This window comes from Polypterus senegalus, chromosome 4 (assembly GCF_016835505.1).
Source record: "Polypterus senegalus isolate Bchr_013 chromosome 4, ASM1683550v1, whole genome shotgun sequence".
Lineage (NCBI taxonomy): Eukaryota > Metazoa > Chordata > Cladistia > Polypteriformes > Polypteridae > Polypterus > Polypterus senegalus.
The window spans coordinates 81,023,206-81,044,590 of record NC_053157.1 but is presented as its reverse complement, the minus strand read 5'-3'; the positions used below and the strand labels follow the sequence as shown (position 1 = coordinate 81,044,590).

General features: G+C 40.2%; 1 protein-coding gene across 1 annotated transcript in view; it reads left to right on the top strand.

Annotated features, from left to right (window-relative positions):
- The window catches only part of fgl1 (fibrinogen-like 1), a 94,488-nt gene that overhangs the window by 69,201 nt on the left and 3,902 nt on the right, over nucleotides 1-21,385 (top strand). The window contains exon 7 of the mRNA XM_039750947.1: nucleotides 14,063-14,250. Within this exon, the coding sequence (XP_039606881.1) occupies nucleotides 14,063-14,250 (188 nt within the window). The remainder of the gene's footprint in view (nucleotides 1-14,062; nucleotides 14,251-21,385) is intronic.

Sequence of the window (21,385 nt, the reverse complement as noted above, 5' to 3'; positions counted from 1 at the left end):
ACAGCTTGGTCATATTACAACTGGAGGGCCGAACTCACAATGTGGTATACAAAGAGATCCTTAACAAATAATTATTGGTATATTTTCCCTCAGTTTAAAAAGGTTTAATTTTCTTCTTAATAAAAATTTTAAGGCAGTACTTCGCCACTGCGAAGCATGGGTATTTTGCTAGTTGTTTAATAAAAGCACTTATGCACTTTTTGGAGATATCCCCTGGCTTCATGTAAGATTTCTCCTCATTTGCCAGCTCATCTCAGTGACATTACCAATGGTGTTGGGTTTAAGGCTCCCATAAGGACGTTGAGTGTACGGAGAGAACCTGCATTGTCACACTCTGACATTGAAAACGTTTAACTCTACACATTATTTCCCAGAAATGCAATTCAATTACATTTTCTGTAGTCTGATGACACAAATAATTGAGCTTTTTGGCTATCACACTAAACACTATTTTTGGAATAAGTTACACATTGCACATTAGCAAAAAAAACACCATCCCCACCTTGAAGCATGGTGGTAGCAACTTCTTGGTGTAGGGATATCTCTGTGCAGAAGGACCTGAAAGGCTTGTGAGAGTAAAAGGTAAAACGAATGCAGCAAAATAAAGGGAAATCCTCATGCAGTTTGGGAGAAACTTGCACCTTTGAACAAGATTTTCTTACCAGCAACACAGCACCCCCAAGCATAAAGCCAAAGCTGCACAGAAATTGCTTAAACATAAATTTCGAGTCCAGGGTCTGTATTTATCAAGTGTCTCAAAGTGGGAAAACAGTCCTTACTGGCTCAAAAATCTCAGATTGATGCACATTTGGTCCAACTCTTATTAGAAGGACCCAACAGGGATTAACAAAGTGTACCATAAAAGCATTTTAGCAATTTTCCTAATTTAGCAAACTACTCCTAAGAGAGCTCATGAGCTGTCCTGACTTGCTAGAAGTTGCCAGATGATGGTGTTCAGGCAGAGATCGTCATGCACAGCCCCTGAAAAACTGAATGTTATGAAATGCTGAACTACAATGAAATCATTAAAAGATATAAATTTTTAAAAAATGGCACGGTGGTGATGTGGATAGCGCTGCTGCCTCGCAGTTCGGAGACCTGGGTTCGCTTCCCGGGTCATCCCTGCATGGAGTTTGCATGTTCTCCCTGTGTCTGCATGGGTTTCCTCCGGGTACTCCGGTTTCCTCCCACAGTCCAAAGACATGCAGGTTAGGTATATTGGCGATCCTAAATTGTCCCTAGTGTGTGCTTGAAGTTTGTGTGTACGCGCCCTGCCCGGGGTTTGTTTCCTGCCTTGCTCCCTGTGTTGGCTGGGATTGGCTCCAGCAGACCCCCGTGACCCTGTAGTTAGGATATAGCGGGTGAGCTGATGGATGGATATATGTTACAGAATTAGTCCATCTATGCGGAGAAGCCATATACTGTCAGCCGATATGAAAATGTTGGTAACGTTGCTCTTTTGGCAATAGGGAAAATGCAGTTTGCAATAGTGATAATTTGGGAATGTCGTAACCATCCATTTCTCAAATTTTGCCCCAAACTTTGAGCACCTTAATGATGCATTAGGTAATATGCCAATTTATACAGTTGGCTCCACGTGAGGTAATCTTAAACCAGAATGTAGTTGGGCAGATCAGTACTAACTTAAAAGATCATTGCCCCAAATGCAGATGAGCATGTAAATGTGAACTGCAAGCAATATCACAGTATCAACAAAGAGGTGGTCACGTATGCAAAACGTATTGTAGTAGTCAGCATATTACTCTGTAGATAAGCGGGGATAGATGGGTGACTGACAGAGAAATGTCACACTGGTATTATGAGGTCTGCAGTCCATGAGCCCCTGAAACATTTGCATTACACTTTATAAGCCCAGAAAGGTTGAAGATGGCATGCAAAGATTCCTGGGGTGTTAGATAAGTAGAGTTACGCAGAAGATAAGGGGGTTCACAAAGAGGTAAACAGCATGTGCGATCAGGTACACTGAAAGAGCAAAACTGACTTATAGCTACTGTAAGGCTAATTTCAGTAACTGTTTCTTTAAGAAGCGTTTCCCATGGCCATAACAACGGGAATGGGATTCTTCTGAAAGTATGGAAGTGGATCGTTTCTTGTGAAATAAACATGTTTGTTATTGGGCTTTGCCCTCATTTTGTTTGTGTGTCTTGGTCTTTCCGTCTCGCTGCTTGTTACAGTTTTATTCTTGAAGATGTTGAGAATCGGTAACAACAACATGCAGCTTAGCCCAATCTTCCACCTTATTTTTGCGTTCATGGTGACATTTTTTCTCTAAGATGACCTCCTACTCCTTGCTGAGAGTGTGAATAGGATGCTTTGCAGTTCTCAAGTCCTCCTCAGAGACATGATAAATTCTCATCTTAGTCAGACTTTCAGGGCAACTCCTAGGAGGAATTCTGAGATGCTTGATAAATACTGGCACAGATCTCAATCCAATTTTTTGTAAAGAGCTGTTCACTCACAATCCCCATGAATCCTGAGACAGCATGAACTTTGCAAAGAAGAATGGAGGAAATTGTAGTATCCAGATGTGCAAAGCTGACAGAGACCTATTCACACACATTCAAGGCCTTCATGACTGCCAAACGTCCATCTACTAAATGCTGATTTGAATGGCATGAATGCTTATGATCAATGATCAATGATTTTGTGTTTATATTTGTAATTAATTTGAACCACTTTGCAGAGATCTGTTTATCACCTTTCTCTGTTGATCAACATTAAAAAAGGCAAATTAAATCCACTTTGATTCAATGTTTTATAACAATAAAACGTGAAAAGGGAGTTATTACTGGGCAGGCCTGTCTGGGACCTATAAGAACTTTTATCTGACCTAAAAGTCAAAGTTCACAGGTCTGCTGGTAACATGCCAAACGTTCTGCTGAGTGTGCTTTTAAAAGAAGTCCCTCTTGCTGAGCCAGCTGAATCTTGAGCTGGTAATCGAGTAATGCTGTACTCATATGGAGTGAGGGCAGAAAAGGAAGAATTATTATAAGAATGATCCATCCATTATCCAACCCGCTATATTCTATCTACAGGGTCACAGGGGTCTGCTGGATCCAATCCTTGCCAACACAGGGTGCAAGGCAGGAAACAAACCCTGGGTAGGGCACCAGCGCACCACAGGGCACACACACACACACACACACACACACTAGGGACAATTTAGGATTGCCAGTTCACCTAACCTGCATGTCTTTGGGAGGAAACCCACACAGACACGGGGAAACTCCACGCAGGGAGAATCCAGGAAGCGAACCCATGTCTCCTAACTTGGCAGCAGTGCTACCCACTGCGCCACCGTGATTACAAGAATCAGTTATTTGAAAATGATAAAATCTTTTGTGCACCAGAGAATTGTCTTTGGGAGTTGCATTCTGGGTTTGTTGGCAACACTCCCCCTCTCATCCACAATATACTGTACATTATTTAAAGCATCAGGACCTTTTGCAAAAATCAGTGTATGATTAATTAACTGAGTAACTGGGTTATGAAACAGCAGCAAAGTTATTGAGTGTAATAAATTCATCCAGAAAGAAGTCTACTAATGCTAAAAACGTTCAGATTTATTATAACATGATAGTAACTCAATAAATTATCACTAACAGAAAAGAAGACATTAAACAATATTTCAGCCTGCGACCCCTAGAAATTAGACCTTATTAAATAAGGTGTTCCAAGACATACCTTTCTGCTGGTAAATTAACTTTTTATAGGACTGACATTATAAAATACCCAAAATTATACAGTAAAATCAAATCCCAAATTATCCATGGGAGAACGTATCCATGAGTACATATGGTATATCTATCAATTCCAAACATGCTTTACCCCGAGTAGATTTGTTGAGAGAATTAATATTGCATTGAATAAAACCACTTTTTTCTGGTATTTTAGCATTATTTTTGGTTTGGAGACATTTTAAGAACACTCCCATCAAAACATCTACGTATGCAAAGACCAAAGGCAGAAGGTGGCATGGCTCTACCTAACTTTCAGTTTTATTGCTGGGTGGCAAATATACAAGCTACAGTATAAAAACCTGGACATTGACACAAATAAATGAACAGACACAGGCTTGGTCTGCAATAGAAATAAAATCCTGCAGTACTTCCTTACAGTATATGCCTTGCTTTATACCCCACTAAGTACAAGTTATCGCCAATATACTAATAACCCAATTGTGCTTCAATCGCTCAGAATATGGAGCCAATGTAGGAAGCTTTTATCTGTGGCACCTCTGTACGAGAACCATCTTTTTACACATGCAGTTTTTAATGTTTGGAAAACATTTGGGATGAAATCACTTAGAGATCTGTACATACAACGTCTTTGCATCATACGAACAATTACACTCCAAATGTAACTTTCCAACAACACATTTATTTCACTACCTTCAAATTAAAAACATTATTAAACAAAACCTGCCCAATTTCCCTCACCTCCCACCTGCCTCTATTACGGTTATTGATCAGTCTTGAGGACTCAAACAGCATTTCTGCAATATATAAAAACATTTTACAGTCCCTCCCTTTGAAAAATCCCTGAGTACAATGGGAAAAAGATTTCTCCCTCAACATCTGAGAACAGGAGTGGAAGGTAGCAATTCACACAATCCACTTGAGCTCCATATGTGCAAAGCATAGAATTATTCAACTCAAAATTATATATCGAGCACATCTGTCTCGACTAAAACTCTCCAAAATGTTTCCAGTGCAAGATCCAACGGGTGAACGTTGCAATCAAGTCCCAGCCTCACTAGGTCACATGTTCTGGTCCTGCACCAAATTAACATCATTCTGGACCAAAATTTTTAATTACCTTTCAGACAGCCTTGGACTCACAATCCCTCCTAACCCATTAACAGCTGTGTTTGGGGTTCTTCCAGAGGGGCTTAAAGTGGAGAAGGACAAACAAACTGTGATTGCCTTTACTACATTATTGGCACACAGACTTATCTTGCTCAACTGGAAGAATCCTAACTCTCCTCTTTTAAGTCAGAGGGTAACTTATGTTTTATATTATTTGAAATTGGAAAAAGTCAAATTCTCAGTTAGAGGATCTCTGCAGAATTTTTTCAAAACCAGGCAGGATCTAATTAATAACATTTTAGAATAAGCATTTAAATTAAGGAAGCAAATTCTCTCCCCTTTTTTTATTCTATTTATTTTTTTTGGATTAATTTATTTATTTACATATTTTTACTATTATTAAAGTTTTACTCTGCTGGCTTTGTTCTCTTTCTCATGTATGGGGGTTGATTTGTTTCGAACCTAGTTTTGTTAAACTTGACTTTGCTTGTATGGAATGTTATTTGATTTTAATAAAATTAATAAAATGTTTAAAAAAAAAGAATACTCCCTTATCTTTTACTAATCTTCCCTCAGTCAAGTAAATCTCCCAGGTCTCATCTGAGATACACAGTATATATTTTTTTTCCAACCAATGTACGTTAAAACAAGGCAATGTTTTTTTTTCCTACTAATTTCTAGGTAATAAAGCATAGAAAAAGAAATAAAGATTAATTCAGATAAGCTGATTTTCTATTAATTAAAATGAATTTAGCATGGCAACGGAGTGTGCCAATCTGTGACATGTTGGTCAAAGCCTGCACTAAGGGAAAAGCGTTATACACAAATAAATTGACTTGAAACAGCTTGACACACACGCAGCCTTTGCATAGACTCCTTTCATGGCCAACTTCTCAGAATAGCTTTGCCACTTCTGACAGCGTGTGTGTGTGTTTGTGTGGACCCACCAGAATTGTTTTGGAAAAAAAACCAAAACTGAGTAGAAAAAAATAATGCAAGAAAAACATATTAATTGTACTACATTTATAAAATTAAGTTATAAAGACTTAATTCTAAAGACTAAATAATATCAGAGGACTTTGTTTTAACTTATAACCTAGATGTTTACCTCAAAGAGAACAGTTCTAAATATTTAACCTTTTACTCCATATTACTTCAGCTAAATTTGCTGTTACAATTCTACTGAGAGACATATAGAAAGGGCTGCAGTGCCTGCTGGAATCCATCCATCCATTATCTAACCTGCTATATCTTAATTACAGGGTCATGGGGGTCTCCTGGAGCCGATCCCAGCCAACACAGGGTGCAAGGCAGGAAATAAACCCTGGGCAGGGTGCCAGCCCACCACAGGGTGCGCACAAACACACACACACACACACACACTAGGGACAATTTAGGATCGCCAATGCACCTAACCTGCATGTCTTTGGACTGTGGGAGGAAACCGGAGTACCCGGAGGAAACCCACACAGACACGGGGAGTACATGCAAACTCCACACAGGGAGGACCCGGGAAGCAAACCCGGCTCTCCTAACTGTGAGGCAGCAGTGCTACCCACATCGCTACCGTGCCGCCCACCTGCTGAAATTAAACACTGTATTTTATACTGATGAAGGTTATATTAATTTGTATATTTTAACAACTTGTTACCAAATTCATGCTTGGAAGACTGTTTGTTTTTGAATGACAGGACTTGGTGACATGCAAGTAGAAAGTTAGTTGCTTAAGAAGTTAATAGGTACAGCCTAAAGGATAGCGGTTATGCAGGGCATGTGGTGTAATGGTTAAGCGTTACAATACAATACAATACAGTTTATTTTTGTATACTGTAGCCCAAAATCACACAGGAAGTGCCACAATGGGCTTTAACAGGCCCTGCCTCTTGACAGCCCCCCAGCCTTGACTCTCTAAGAAGACAAGAAAAAACTCCCAAAAAAACCTTGTAGGAAAAAATGGAAGAAACCTTGGGAAAGGCAGTTCAAAGAGAGACCCCTTCTTTCTGAACTGGTGATATATTTTTTGTTTTAATTTGAAGTAAATTTCTATTACAGATGTCCCTGGTGGAGGGTCTGGTTTTATCCCTTGGTCTAATTATACAGCTTATTTTTTGGTTAACAATTAATTTAAGGTTTGTATCAAGACTGAATTTACTGGATGCCCCATGACAAGGGTTTTGGGTAACAGCTTGAGAATAGTAACAGGTGGGATAAACAACAGCCTGTGATTTAAGATCACATGACTGCGGCCTGGATGGTGCTCTAATCAGTCAACCAGCGTTAACGTTTTAAATCCTGGGGATGCATGTTTAAATCCTGCTACTGACACTGTGTGACCCTGAGCAAGTCACTTCACCTACTTATGTTCCAAAAGGAAAAACAAAAGCAATGTAACCTATTGTATTTTAATCCACTTTGGATCAAAGCATAAGCCACATGCTAGTAGAGATAACTCCCCTTGTCATGTCCCCTTTTTGTTATATTTCCTTCCTGTTTTGTGGTGTAAAAGTGACCACGAAAGCTACTTTAACCTCTTAGGATCTTTCTATACTGGTGAACAAGTAAATACTGGAAATGCCTAAACTGTTAACCTTGATTTGCACATACATCCTGCAAAAGTTACGTATTCAACATTCACTCAGCACAGAGAAGATCAAATTCAAAGCAAGATTATGTCAACACGGTTCACCGACAAAAGCGCGATAGACATATGCGCCCCGACAAAACTGCGACGGACAAATGAGCACCGACAAACCCGCTAACTGGTTTACGACAAATGCACGCCAACAAAATCGACACGACAAAATCGCGAGAGAGGCCAAGAGAGTGGGACGCGTATCTGCCCATTATGTACACATTATGTGCCTGGTTATAACTGTTATAACTGCTGATGGCATGCCGCGAACAAATAACTCCGTCGAGGGTTGGCATAACACGTCGTATACAAAGCAGAATTACCAGCAGTCAGGCAGCCAGCAAGTCTAAATACGCTCAACTATCAAGATGTCTTGCTGCAATTCTTCCTACATATGCAGGGCGTGATCTTAAGGACTATCTGTGTGCCGTGCTGATGGCATGCCGCATCTCATAATATTGACTTCTAAAATAAACATTATTATATATGCTTTAAACTAGTAATTTATATGTAATGAAATTTTTGCGATTTTGTCAGGGCAATTTTGTCTGCACGTTTTTGACGCCGCGTTTTAATCTGCGCTATTTTGTCTGCGCTTATATGTCTATCACACAAATGTCGGGTCACAGTCAACACTGGTCAACGCTAGCTTCTTCAACTTCAATGAATTACCAAGAGCTAGAAGCTGCTTGCTCAAGAGGCATTCCTACTGGGACTCACTCACGTGTCAATTCATCTTCAGATTGCTTCCTCTGCAAGGACTACACTTCAGAATACCCTAGCAAAAGACTGCAACCACTACTCCTGTCGGATAGGGCTTCTTTATCCCAATGGCTACCTTCGAAATGGCTAACACAATCTAAAAGAAGCCAAGTGCTGATCACTACCCTGTGAGTACGTAACAGAAATGGACACAGTTTGTTTCATTAAGTATCTCCGGTTATTGCTAAGGACAACTTCAGCAAAACAATACTCAAACTATTTCAATCATTACTCATATTTATTTGAAGGAGAAACCAGATGTAAATGTTAGATATGAACACTTTGTGACGTGTGAGTCCCAGTCTTGAACCCCAAAACACAAGGATGAGTCTTAGTACTTTAGCAAAACCAACTCTATTCAGCTTGAAACAGGAACAGCACAGATATTTATTATAGCAGGACCTACCACTCTCCAATACACAGACACAGCATTCCGGCAGGGTCATGGCCAGGTTAGTGGCCAAGTAATACCATCCATCCATCCATCCATCCATCCATTATCCAACCTGCTATATCCTAACTACAGGGTCATGGGGTCTGCTGGAGCCAATTCCAGCCAACACAGGGTGCAAGGCAGGAAACAAACCCTGGGCAGGACACCAGCCCACCACATGCCAAGTAATACTGTTACCTGCATTTATAATGTTCCTTGCATCTCCCATTGATGGTCGGATCGCGGTCGACTCAGATTTGCTTTCGTGACGAACCGCTGCAGAGCTGGGAGCTGTCTGCCACACACGTGACAATCGAGTTTCGGGACGCTCTCATGCTTCGGGATGTTCTTTGGTGTGTCCTTCCATTGGTGGAAGTCCCAAAAGAGTTTAGAAAACTTACAACATATAACCTGAACAATTCAAATCAGGGTCACACAGCAACCTTGATTTCAGGTGGCTATAGGTTTGGTTGTTGACGCCGATGTTTTGTTGAACCAGGTGTGAGGCTTGGAAGCGAAGGTGGTCTGTAGGTTGCAAAGTCTGACCAAGTTGTTTCTCTCTCTCCTCCTAGTCTTTGCAGTTTTAATGTCTCTCTGTTGGTGCCTTTTAAAATCATTTGACTGCCTCTTTTCACTTTAAAAGACTGCCTTACGTAAGATATTGCATCAGTCAAAAATTTGGGACAACCCATTAAGCTCCTATGGTCTGGTTGGTTGTCGATTATGTTACTTTTGGCTAGACATGAAATATGCTAATCTTAAAGTCCCAGGCCCCCATTTCACATATTCTTACAAGAATGCACACACTGGTCAGTTTATTTAAGCTTAAACATATACATCTCTCTTTTATAAAACAAAATTTTGGAAGGCGGCGAGACATGATTTTCTCGGAGAAACACTTATACATCCTGCGAGAATGTTGGCGCGGTACATATGCTAAGCGGGTTAGAGATAATGGAAGTACGAAAATTCGAAAGTCTCAAAAAAAGGATAGGAAAGATCGCATTAGCGTGAACAAATGGAAGTTGTTACTCGGTGAAATAACGGAACGTCGAATTGTTCAGATTTAAACTTTAAGTCAGAGACTTGTAGATCGTCTAATTCGTGTTACCATCAGGGAAAAAAAAATTAGCGTTTCTTCCCAATAAAGAGGCGTATCCACAAGAATTAAAAGATTCCAAAAATGTTGCCACAGTATGCGTGCAGAGCAGGATAGAGATAATGGAAGTACGAAAATTCGAAAATCTCAAAAAAAAGGACAGTAAAGATCGTATTAACGCAAACAAATGGAGATTATTAGTGTAACGGAACAGTAAAAATTGTTCCGATTGTCTAATTTGTGTTGCCAGTGAGAGTTAAAAGATTTCAAAAACGTTGGCGCGGTATGAAGTCCAATGAAACAGACTTTTAACATGAGATTCTTTCAAGTCACGCCCTACTTACAACTATTTTCAAACAAGACCACGGTCATTTAACCTCAGTTGTGTGAATGCTTTTGTCAGACACAGTTCCTGTGCTCTCAGGTCTTAGTTGTTTGAATGCTTTTGGCAGACACACTTCCTGTGTTTTATCTGGACAATAATTTTATATTATTCTAGATGTCACGTCAACGACTAAGCGAAGAAGAAAGAGCATGGACAAGCATTCAAGAAAGTCATTTTATTTACAGTATTAGAGAGAAAGAAATGATATTCACTTGCAGGCAGGTTATACGTTGTGTTGTCACGATGTAAGTCCAAACACGGAATCAAAATTCAATGTGATCTTGAAGAAAAGTTAATTCAAAATATTGTTTGTACTAAAGTTTTAAAGTAAAAGTGAAAATTATGTATATGTAACAATTCCCATGAAAAAAACAATCTCTTTAAATTGTATATTCGGGTAACCAAACCCGGGACTGGGCGAGCAAAACGAACAATGTCACTTTCTAACGATGTATACTTATTTTCCCAGAATTCCAGTCTATGCCTATTTTGCATAAACTCCACAATTTTATCTACTTCCAAAATCTGACACTTGGAAAACCACTTCATGAATATTAATGTTCTATTGAGGCCATTTGTGCCTGTCTGCTATTTCAGTTGCAGAATATTTTGATATCAAAATGTCAGTTTATGAGCTTTAAGACATTGTCTTGGTCACACAGTTTAATAGCAAATATCTAAAGAATACTGAAATAAAAACACACAAACTAAATACTACAAATCATATTTAGTCTACTGTAAAAACACAACTTTCCAACAGCATTACAGGAGGCACACGTGATGGACAGGCATGGAAGTCAGGAAGACCCCCTACAAGGTCGGGTGGCCCCAAGAGTACAGAAAGGCATCCCAACCAAGAGAGAGAAGGAGGTCGCACCCAGACAAGGCTCCCCTGAGGGATGGATGAACACTCCAACCAGAGGAGATGATTCCTTACCTGGGCAGGGGGCCCCAAAGAAGTTGACAGGCATCTCGACCAGATGTGTACTAAATATCTTCCCTGGCCGGGATAAAAGAAGAGGACACGGAAAGACAGTCACAGAGGGATATCTAGTTCCTCCAGACACTAGATGGCAGCAGCCCTCCATGACGGCACTCATTTGGAAACCAGCAGAGCATGCTGTGAGATGCAGTCCGGCAACATAGCCCTACTGGGGTCCATGGGTGCTGCAAGGGGAAGATGTACTCTCCAATTTAAGGGAGTTCTACAGGTATATGACCTGGTAGTGCTTCGATCAGGTAGTCACCCTGGCACCGAAAGTACTCCTGGATGCTTATAGAAAGAGATCATACTGCCTTATCCAGGCGAGTCAGAGCTGGGAGGAAGGAAGGCAACACTCAAATGGAGGAGTGTAGTGTGGCGGTGAGAGGAGAGGAGAGAAGTTGTGAGAAGTGAATTGTGGAGATGGAGAAAACCTGTGGCTTTGCTTACTTTTTGGAAGTATTGTGTACTAAAACACACCTTTATGTGAACCCGGGATTCTGTGTGTGTTTGTGTTGGGGTTTGGGGCTCGCTGATGCCCCAGTTTCCTCCATGGGAGGTTGCTGATGTCTCCATTTAAGACAACAATTACGTTACACATTTCCAGCCTCTGATTCCAGTGTTAGGAAGGTGAATGCTGTGCACTTTTTTCCAGTAAGTGCTCCCTCAACATGTAAAGCAGATTTATTATATGTACGGTCTTTGGAATGGAAATGCTCTTCTGAAAGAGAAAATGCAACCACGTACATATTATCATCAGATTTCTGTTCCTGAAATCCAGCTTGGTATTGCAGGATAGCCATTACCTTCAGGCAATCAGATTTAAAGGTGGGCTCTGGCATCATGAAGCACAGACTACATGAAAAGGGAAGCAATATGGTTTACTGAAAGAAAAACAACCTATCTTTCTTCATTCACCAAAATTTGCAGAAAAAAATGTCATGTTTTTTATTTCTAAGGCACATTTTTAAAGCTTTATTAAAGCATGTGAAATCATGTGCCTTTGTGTATGCAATCCCTACTTTATGGTGTCAGAGGTTAACTTTAAAGCTTGACTGGTGGAGCGTGAGCAGCTGTCTTAGACTACTAACCTTGATACAATTCCAGGAATAACAGGAACCTGACAATATCAGATCCGCCAGATGTTACTGTGAATGTAATGGTCAAGGTTAAGGGGGCGGGTTAGGGCAGTGTGCATGGACTGCAAGAAACACAACAATTGAGCAGTACATCTGTTTACAGTATAGTTACTTTAATTAGCAAAAAGAACAAGTTTTAAAAGAAAGTGCCTACTTAAACACATCCAGCACTCCAGGAATTTAACTAGCTTGCCTGCAATGGAGTTTTTAGTTGTGTTTTAGAATTGAAAGTCAACTACTTAATCACTTGGTCACACTCCAGCTCACATTACAGAGCTGGTCCTACTGAAGTTTTGGTTTTGTTCACCACTTAAAAGAAAGTTTTGGGCTTAGATTCCCCCATGAGCTGTCTGTGGTAAAATGTGATTTGCTTTGAATTCTTTTTGCTCCAAATTATACATTGTAAGTGCCATGGAGGAAGAAGAGACATCTTTCCCAGGATGGACAATGATTTCTTGCCTGGTCAGGAGGCTATAATAGAAGGATGGCGGGAATAAAGTCTTAATCTGGCCGGAATGCCTTGCAGTCTTCATCCCATAATAGATTGGCTGGGCGAATGTGAATACCTGGAGCAATTCATTCCCCTACATGACAGGTGCCAGAGTTCCTCTGGGCTGAACAGAGGTGAACACAGGCAGGGTGGCATGGGAATTGGAGTCCAGAAGTGTCCTTGGGTTCCACCAGAGGGGGCTGCTGGGGGAGGACTGCCCTGGTTTTCACAGGACCTAGAACTGCTTCATATGACCAGTGCCATGTCGCCCAATGCAGTCCTGGGTTCAGATTAACTCTCTGAGGGCTGAATATTTTTTCCAAAAAACTCTGCTTTCTGAAAATCAGACATAGCAACAGTTTTACACAGAAATCAACATAAAACGTCTGTTGCTGCATGCTGTGGCTGATGACACTGCATGTTTGCCATCTCTGATATAGTGGCAGCCCAACAGCCAGCAGGAATGTGCGGCAGGCCTGCTGCCAGGCTGGTGGCGGGTGAGCAGTGATGACAGTCACAATGTGCCACTAGCACATTTGTTCCTCTTTTCATTGTAAGTGGCAGTCCTCCCAGGTGAACGTTGCCGTAGGTGCATCAGCTACAAGAACGTGTTCAGCACCACGATCAGCTGGGGACTGACCAGCCAATGCCGGTACCTCACTTTCGTTTTTGATCTCCAGAGCACTTGCATTAAAATTGAGGTCTGGCAAATCAAGAGTCCGATTCACCGATAAAACACAAAATGTTGTCCACAGAGTATTTTGTTTTGTGCCTTCGCTTTGGTCCTTTGCTGGTCATCGATGCCATTTTAGAGGTTGTTTCCTCTTTGCCACTCATGCACATGTGAGGAATCGAGGTCTAACCAACAAAGCTAACTTTCCTTCTAGCAAAGAGAGTCAAACTAAAACCTAATGGTGAGTTTTGTGGCCGTTTACAGCGGATTACTGTCCTCTACCCCAGAATTTCGACAAAAGTCCACATCTGCCCTGAAAGAATTAAAACACATCCACTGCCTCAGGGAGTCAGAGTCAGGAGGCAGTGAGACAGAAGGAGAAGAAGAGCATTGTGATGTTGTGCATTTATTGGCTAAGCTCACTTCTGCACGTTGGAGACAAATAAAAATCCTGTATTTTTGCTGGATTGGGTGACATTTTGTTTGTGATTTGTTGCTCAGTGGCACCCCTTGTGGTTACAACATTAATAATTAATAAAAAATCATGAAAATATTCTATTTTATTTGCATCTTTGTAATACTGTTATCTTCTTCACCCTTGCAACTTTTTTAAGGATCCTGTTTATTTTTTTTCCCAGAGTTCCTACCAGCTAACTTTTGGATCTTACTCCGGCACAGCAGGAGATTCCCTTTCTGGAAGTTTTCATCCAGAGGTCCAGTGGTGGGCAAGTCACAATGGAATGAAATTCAGCACTTACGACAGGGACAATGACCGCTATGAAGGCAACTGTGCTAAGGAGGATACATCTGGCTGGTGGTTTAATAGGTGAGAATCTTTTTTATCATAATTTGTTATGGATAAGGCTATATGTAGAATGGGGCAGCACGGTGGTGCAGTGGTAGCGCTGCTGCCTCGAAGTTAGGAGACCTGGGTTTGCTTCCCGGGTTCTCCCTGCGTGGAGTTTGCATGTTCTCCCCATGTCTGCGTGGGTTTCCTCCAGGTGCTCCGGTTTCTTCCCACACTCCAAAGACATGCAGGTTAGGTGCCCTAGTGTGTGCTTGATGTTTGTGTGTGTCCTGCGGTGGATTGGCACCCTGCCCAGGATTGGTTCCTGCCCTGTGTTGGCTGGGATTGGCTCCAGCAGACCCCCCATGAACCTGTGTTTGGATTCAGTGGGTTGGAAAATGGATGGATGGATATATGTAGAACTCACAGCTATTTCATGGATGAGATGTTTATTTGATTGGATAAGTTAGATGAACCTCATTGATTTTCTAAAGCCAATTAGTCAGTTACAGAGTGACAGAAAACCAGAGATGGTTGTGGTATTACTGAGAGCAAGACAGCAATATTTCCTGGATGGGCTGTAGTGCATCACAGGGCACACTTAAATGCACACCCATTTACATATTTGGGACATGAGAAGAAACCAAAGAACTCAAGCGATCATTAAGAAAACACACCGACGTTACACAGACAGCGACTGAATTGAAAATTGAAACCAAACCCAGGAAACAATGGAGCAGCAACCTTAATCACTAAGTCACCCTGCTTCATATTTAATGAGCTCCATAATGAAAATCTATAAAGTCAACAGAAAATTTGAAATGAACACCAGAGAATGTTTCCTGCCTCATATGAATGAATTGAACAGACCTTCTATAGAAACAGAAATGATTTTAAGGAAAGAAAACAAGAACTCCCTTTGAAATATGAGGAAATATGTACTTGTAGATAATTTAAATGCTTTGGCCTGAAAATTCTGGTGGGACACACAGACCTGTGAAAGAGATAGAGAGACATAGTCAGAGTTTAATGAGCCATACTAAGAAGATGTCTATAAACAGAGCTTGTGTGCGTGTGTGTGTGTGCGTGTGTGTGTGCATGTTTGTGTGTGTGTGTGTGTTTGAAAGTGTGAATGTGTGAAAGAGAGGGAAAAAGATGATTAAGCCCTTAAAGAACAGCACTGGTGGCAACACATGCCTTTCTGCCTAAATCTATTAGTCTGCATATATGGCTGCCAAAGAGTCTTGGTAAGGATCCTGGCTTGGCTTGGCTTGGCTTGGCTCAAAGAGCTAGGTAAAAGTGAGTGCAGATGATGCCTCTGACCCCAAGCGAGTGGAATAAAGCATGACATTAATGTGCAAGCAGTTGACACGCCAGAAAAAAGATCATTGTAGCAGCACAGATGCCATCATGAAAACCTGGATTGGTGGGAACAGTGCTGAAGAGCAGCTAAGGAAGGAGATGACCTCTGGTAAACACTAGAGGCAGAAACAGAAATAAATATTTTTGAATTTTCAATGTATTTTTAATGGACAAAGTACTAAATCATATTTTACATAAATATTTTGATGTCACTATTTTTAAAATAGTGAGACGTGAAAGTTCATGTGCACTTTAAATTTTGTTACAAAATATAAATCAGTGGGTTTCTTTAAAGGACTCTGACCTTCAAGCCTCCAAGTGAAATTAGAAAGTTCAGACTGCACGAGTGCACACATAAGAAAATTTATGTTAAGAACACTGAGGGGTTGAAGTGCATTGAGCATATCAAGGAAAACTACAAAAATTTGACTATGATATCTAAAACTTATCTGACATCGAAGGAGAGGATATATCAAACTTGCTGACCGTGGTTGCTGATCTTGTCACTGGATCATGTCAGTTTACACAACTGAAAGTCACTGGGCATGTCAAATTGAGTGACTCCCTGACAACTTTCCAGTACAGTCATGCTCGTCCCTTTTTCTGACAGCCAATAGTGTGCTGCCTAATGGAGCTGGTGCCATATGGAAGATTAACAGATTTAGTTTCAATCTCATCCCCTTTCTCTTTTTTCCACTCTGTCATGGAATGTAAAACACAAAACATCAGGCAGATGAGCCTCTCTTCTATTTGTGAGGTCTAAAACACCCAAATTCCTTACTCCTCATCACTGCTTTTTATGCAGTGTACTTCCGGATGAGCATTCATTGGTTGTCAGCTCTCATGCACACCACATATAATCTGAATTGTGCATTACAAATGGACTAGATAGATAGAGGGGAAATTCACATAATCCAGCAGCAGTGTACTGATACAAAGAAACAATATTAAATTAAATAGTAATAAAAATGAAAAAAAATTAAAATAAAATTAATGTTCGCATTTACTCCCCTGGGTGGAATTGAAGAGTCGCATAGTGTGGGGGAGGAACGATCTCCTCAGTCTGTCAGTGGAGCAGGACAGTGACAAAAGTCTGTCACTGAAGCTACTCCTCTGCCTGGAGATGACACTGTTAAGTGAATGCAGTGGATTATTTATGATTGACAGGAGTTTGCTTAGTGCCCGTCGCTCTGCCAGACTATCAGCCAGTGCTATCTATGCGTGAATGGCAAGTGTCCCCAAGCAGATGGCACTGTTGTGCAAAAATTAAATAAGTAGTAAACTCACTTCAGTAACAACATATTCACAAAACGTTTAAAGCAAACTCAACTAAAACCATGTCACATTTGAAGACTTTTCCATTGATTTTTACCCTTCGTGAACATAATCTTCGCCACTCAGAGGTAGTTGGTGGAACAATCCTCTGAAGTTTACCTGCGTAGTTTGACATACCCAGCTACTCACTCCAATTTTTTTCCCAGGATTCCCTGGAAATGTGTGACACATGATGTCATCAATGCAACCAGATTAATTGTCATCACAAACGTTTCTTGCTTATCTGGATTGATCTCACGTTTGCTGTGCAATTCTATATGTAAGTTATCTTAACTGTTCCATGACTAACGTACATACTCGTGTATAAGTCGGGCCTTGAAACCTGAAAAATCAGTCATAAAATCAGACCCCGACTTATACTCCCATTCAAAAATACGACCCTTTAAATCATAAAATGTTAGTGTTGATGTACCTTTCAAGTACCTTGCAGTACTTATTCAAAGAGTATCTCACTCTCTCATATTGACCATTTATCGTCCTCCAAAATATGATGTGTTATTATTCCCAAATTTATTATTTATAATAATACTAGCAGAATACCCGCGCTTCGCAGCGGAGAAGTAGTGTGTTAAAGAAGGTACGAAAAAGAAAAGGAAAAATTTTAAAAATAACGTAACATGGTTGTTAATGTAATTGTTTTGTCATTGATATGAGTGTTGTTCTCATATCTATCTATATATATATATATATATATATATCTATATACAGTATATATATCTCTATCTATATATATATATAGCAAAATACCCGTGCTTGGCAGCAGAGAAGTAGTGTGTTAAAGAAGTAATGAAAAAGAAAAGGAAACATTTTAATAATAACGTAACATGATTGACATTGTCATGAGTGTTGTTGTCATATATATGCCTGCCTAAATAAGTCACCCTCGCTTTGCTCTTATTTTTTTACCGTTCATTTAATCATGGCTAGTGGTGGAAAAATTATAAAATGGAAGGAGTATGGCTTTACCAAAACAATTATTGATGGCGAATCGATTATTCATAAAGCTTGAATTGGTGATCTGTTTTTCTGTGTTAACCTCATATTTTTCATACTTCTTCTCAAACTAAGGTGGTGCGAGGGTAAAATGAATCGGGATGCTGATCAATGTAATCGGTGTACCAGGAAATCATGCATTGACAAAAGCTCCCCTTTGCTTGAAATGCAAAGTGTGATTAAATGCATTATTTTTGAACGCGTTATGGAGCACATGCATCGAAGCTTCTCAGCTGTGCTTGTGCTAAGAAAAGGAAAGATTTTAAAAATAACGTAACACGATTGTCAATGTAACCTTTTGTAAGTAGTGCCTGGAGGATTCAGTGTGGAGAAACTCTAGAGACAGCGTGCGTTAACTTGTGGATTTTTCTGTGAGTATTTGGTGGCAGTGTGACCAAGTTGCTTCGGAAGACGGCGTTAGCCGCGGAGCTCAGCTCAGAGCGAAATGAGGTAAATGGGAGGGGTGATGATGACGTGACTCCCCCACCCGCCTTAACTGTCAATCCCCCACAAAGACAGTCTCGGAATTTGCATAAGCACACCCCTTCACCTACAATTTTAACTTAGTTACAAAGTGATCAAAACTCTCATTTATATCCTGCGTCCTCTTATTAAACTTGTATCCCGCATTCCCGTGGGCATGTGAAACGCCAGCAGTAGCCTGTCTATGAACTTAATTTAAAGTTTAGGTTTACACCTTGCTTTCTTTCCGAGGTAGCAGCACTCATGAATATGGTAGTATATGTCACTCGCTCGCTTCTTATTGTTTCGCTGCCTTCTCAATTATATAATGCAAGTTTTCTTAAGCGCTTTTTGGAGGTCTTCCTGGTTTTCTACACCCTGCGTTGACAGTAAGTTCACATGATTACGTGGGAGGCGTGATGATGTCACACGAAACTCCGCCCCCACGTCTTTCCAGCTCAACTCCATTACAGTTAATGGAGAAAAATACCTTCCAGTTATGACCATTAGGTGTAGAATTTCGAAATGAAACCTGCCCAACTTTTGTAAGTAAGCTGTAAGGAATGAGCCTGCCAAATTTCAGCCTTCTACCCACACGTGAACTTGGAGAATTAGTGATGAGTGAGTGAGTGAGTGAGTGAGTGAGTGAGTGAGGGCTTCGCCTATTATTAGTATATATTTAATTATGGAAGATTTTTAATAGTAGGCAATTTCACATTTCATGTTAAAAACAACTGTGAATTCAAAGCAAGAGAATTTATATGACTGTTCCACATTTACATCTTCTTGCCTCCTTCTTCTTGCACCAGTTTCTCAGACACATTGAATTTTTTGGAGGAGGACAGTTACCAATTTCTTTTGCTACGTCAACAACTTTTAATTTAAAATGAGCTTCATATTTTCTTCTGATTGAACACTCCATTGTAGATAAGGGATGCTCTCACGATAAAGGTGTATGAGGGTGTGAGAAAACACAAAACAGTGGAAACGTTGCTTCGGAATAGTTTGGGTATTACCGTGTGGTCACGTACATAGAAAAAAAAGGCAGTGTGCTCCGTGGTTACTCACTCAGGTGGGTGTTAGCATATCTCTTGGACCAATAGCGTGAGTTTTCTGCATTTGACTTAAACGGCTGACTATATAAAATACCAGAAATCATACAGTAAAATTAAGTCCCGACTTATCCATGGGAGAATTTAAACGTGAGTATATACAGTATATATATACCTGTATATGCACTTGTCAGCATGAACTGCTACTGAATAACCTCATGACCAGTGGATAAAATCTCTATGTGATGCAACTGGTGTGACTGCTAATGATCCTGTACAATTTGCCAGAGTTTAGGACAGAGAAAAGTGTTTGTGTAGGATGACCGAGATCTTTAATAAAGCTGTTTACTTTTTTAAGCCGATGCATTTTTTATACAGTATGTCCTGAATAGAGGGGTGTACACTAGTAATATAACAAATAATAAAACAGCCAATCAGTACAAATTCCACTGTGCACCTGTAGAAAGTGTAGAAGTAGACAACTGGACTTTTAAAAGATATTTGTGCAAGAATAAGTATGTGTCTTCCTGTTGATATATGAAATGTGTTTTGCATAACAACAGGCTGTTATTAATACTGACTCGAAAAAATCTTAAAGCTACTGACCTTCTCCACAGCATCCTCTGCTGTGTGGTCTTCCCTCTGCTTCCTCAAGTCTATGACCAGCTCCTTAGTTTTACTGATATTAAGGATAACATTGTTGTTCTGACACCACCATGTCGTAATGCAAATGTGTTCTCTATAAGCTGTCTCGTCATGGTTGGTGATCAGGCCTAGACAGATGGCATCAACAACAAATTGAATAATGAAGGATGGAGGTGTGTTTCACCACAGAATTATTAATAAATAATGAACATAGAAGGGGGTTACTGGGTTGAGCATCAGCATGAAGGAAGTGTGCTACCAATGCAATATACTGAGGTCTGCCAGATAGGAAGTTGAAAGTCCAGTTGCTGGTGGTTGCAAAGTCCCATAAACACTGTGAAATAATACTTCTCATACCTATTGAAAGAATGTATATAGTAAAGTAGTCTTTTTTTCATTTTTGTATGGTATATAGTGTACATTTGTGACCATTATTTATAAAAGAACTGAGCAATATGTGATTTTAAATGACCATGATAAGACCAAGAATAGATGGAAAGAAAAGGTACTTTGAAAAGTTGTTGAATGAATAAACTCTGAAGATAGTATTTGCATATGGAGTCCCAAATGAAGGGCTAGTACCAGGAATAAGTACAGAGAAAGTAAAGGCAGCACTGATAAGAATAGATGGAAAGACAACAGAACTGGATGAAATATCAGCAGAAGAGTTTAGGAGAAGAGGGATGTGTTGTGGGATGCCGAAGACCTATGAATAGGAGAGAATATGAGAGGAGTGAAGGAACAGTCTGATTGTACCCATTTATAATGAGAAGGGTGATATTCAGGATTGTGGAAACTATAGTGGGATAAAGTTGATGTCACACACAATAAATATTTAAGAAAGGATTATAGAAAGAAGGATTAGGGAAGAGACTACCATAGGGGAGGAGCATTTCGTTTTATGCCAGGCAGAGGAACAACTGCTGCATCTTTGCATTGAGTCAGCACATAGAGAAGCATCGAGAAAAATATAGTTTTGCATAAGGTGTTTACTGATTTGGTGAAGGCTTATGATAGAGTGCCACATCAAGAGGTCTAGAGGTGCATGAGAGAGAAAGAAGTACCAGAGAGGTATGTGAGGTTTGTCCAGGATACATATGATGGATTGAGAACACTGGATAAAAGCAGCTTTGTGGTAAAAGACAAGATCCTAGTTAGACTAGGTCTGCACCAGGGGTCTTCTTTAAGTACTTACCTCTTTGATCTGGTTATAGAGGTACAGAGTTATACTATATGTATTAAAGACCAATCCTGATGGTGGCACTGTGTTGTATAGCATCAGAAAAGAGGAAGTGGAGAGGAAGCTGGAAGAATGGTGCAGGTCT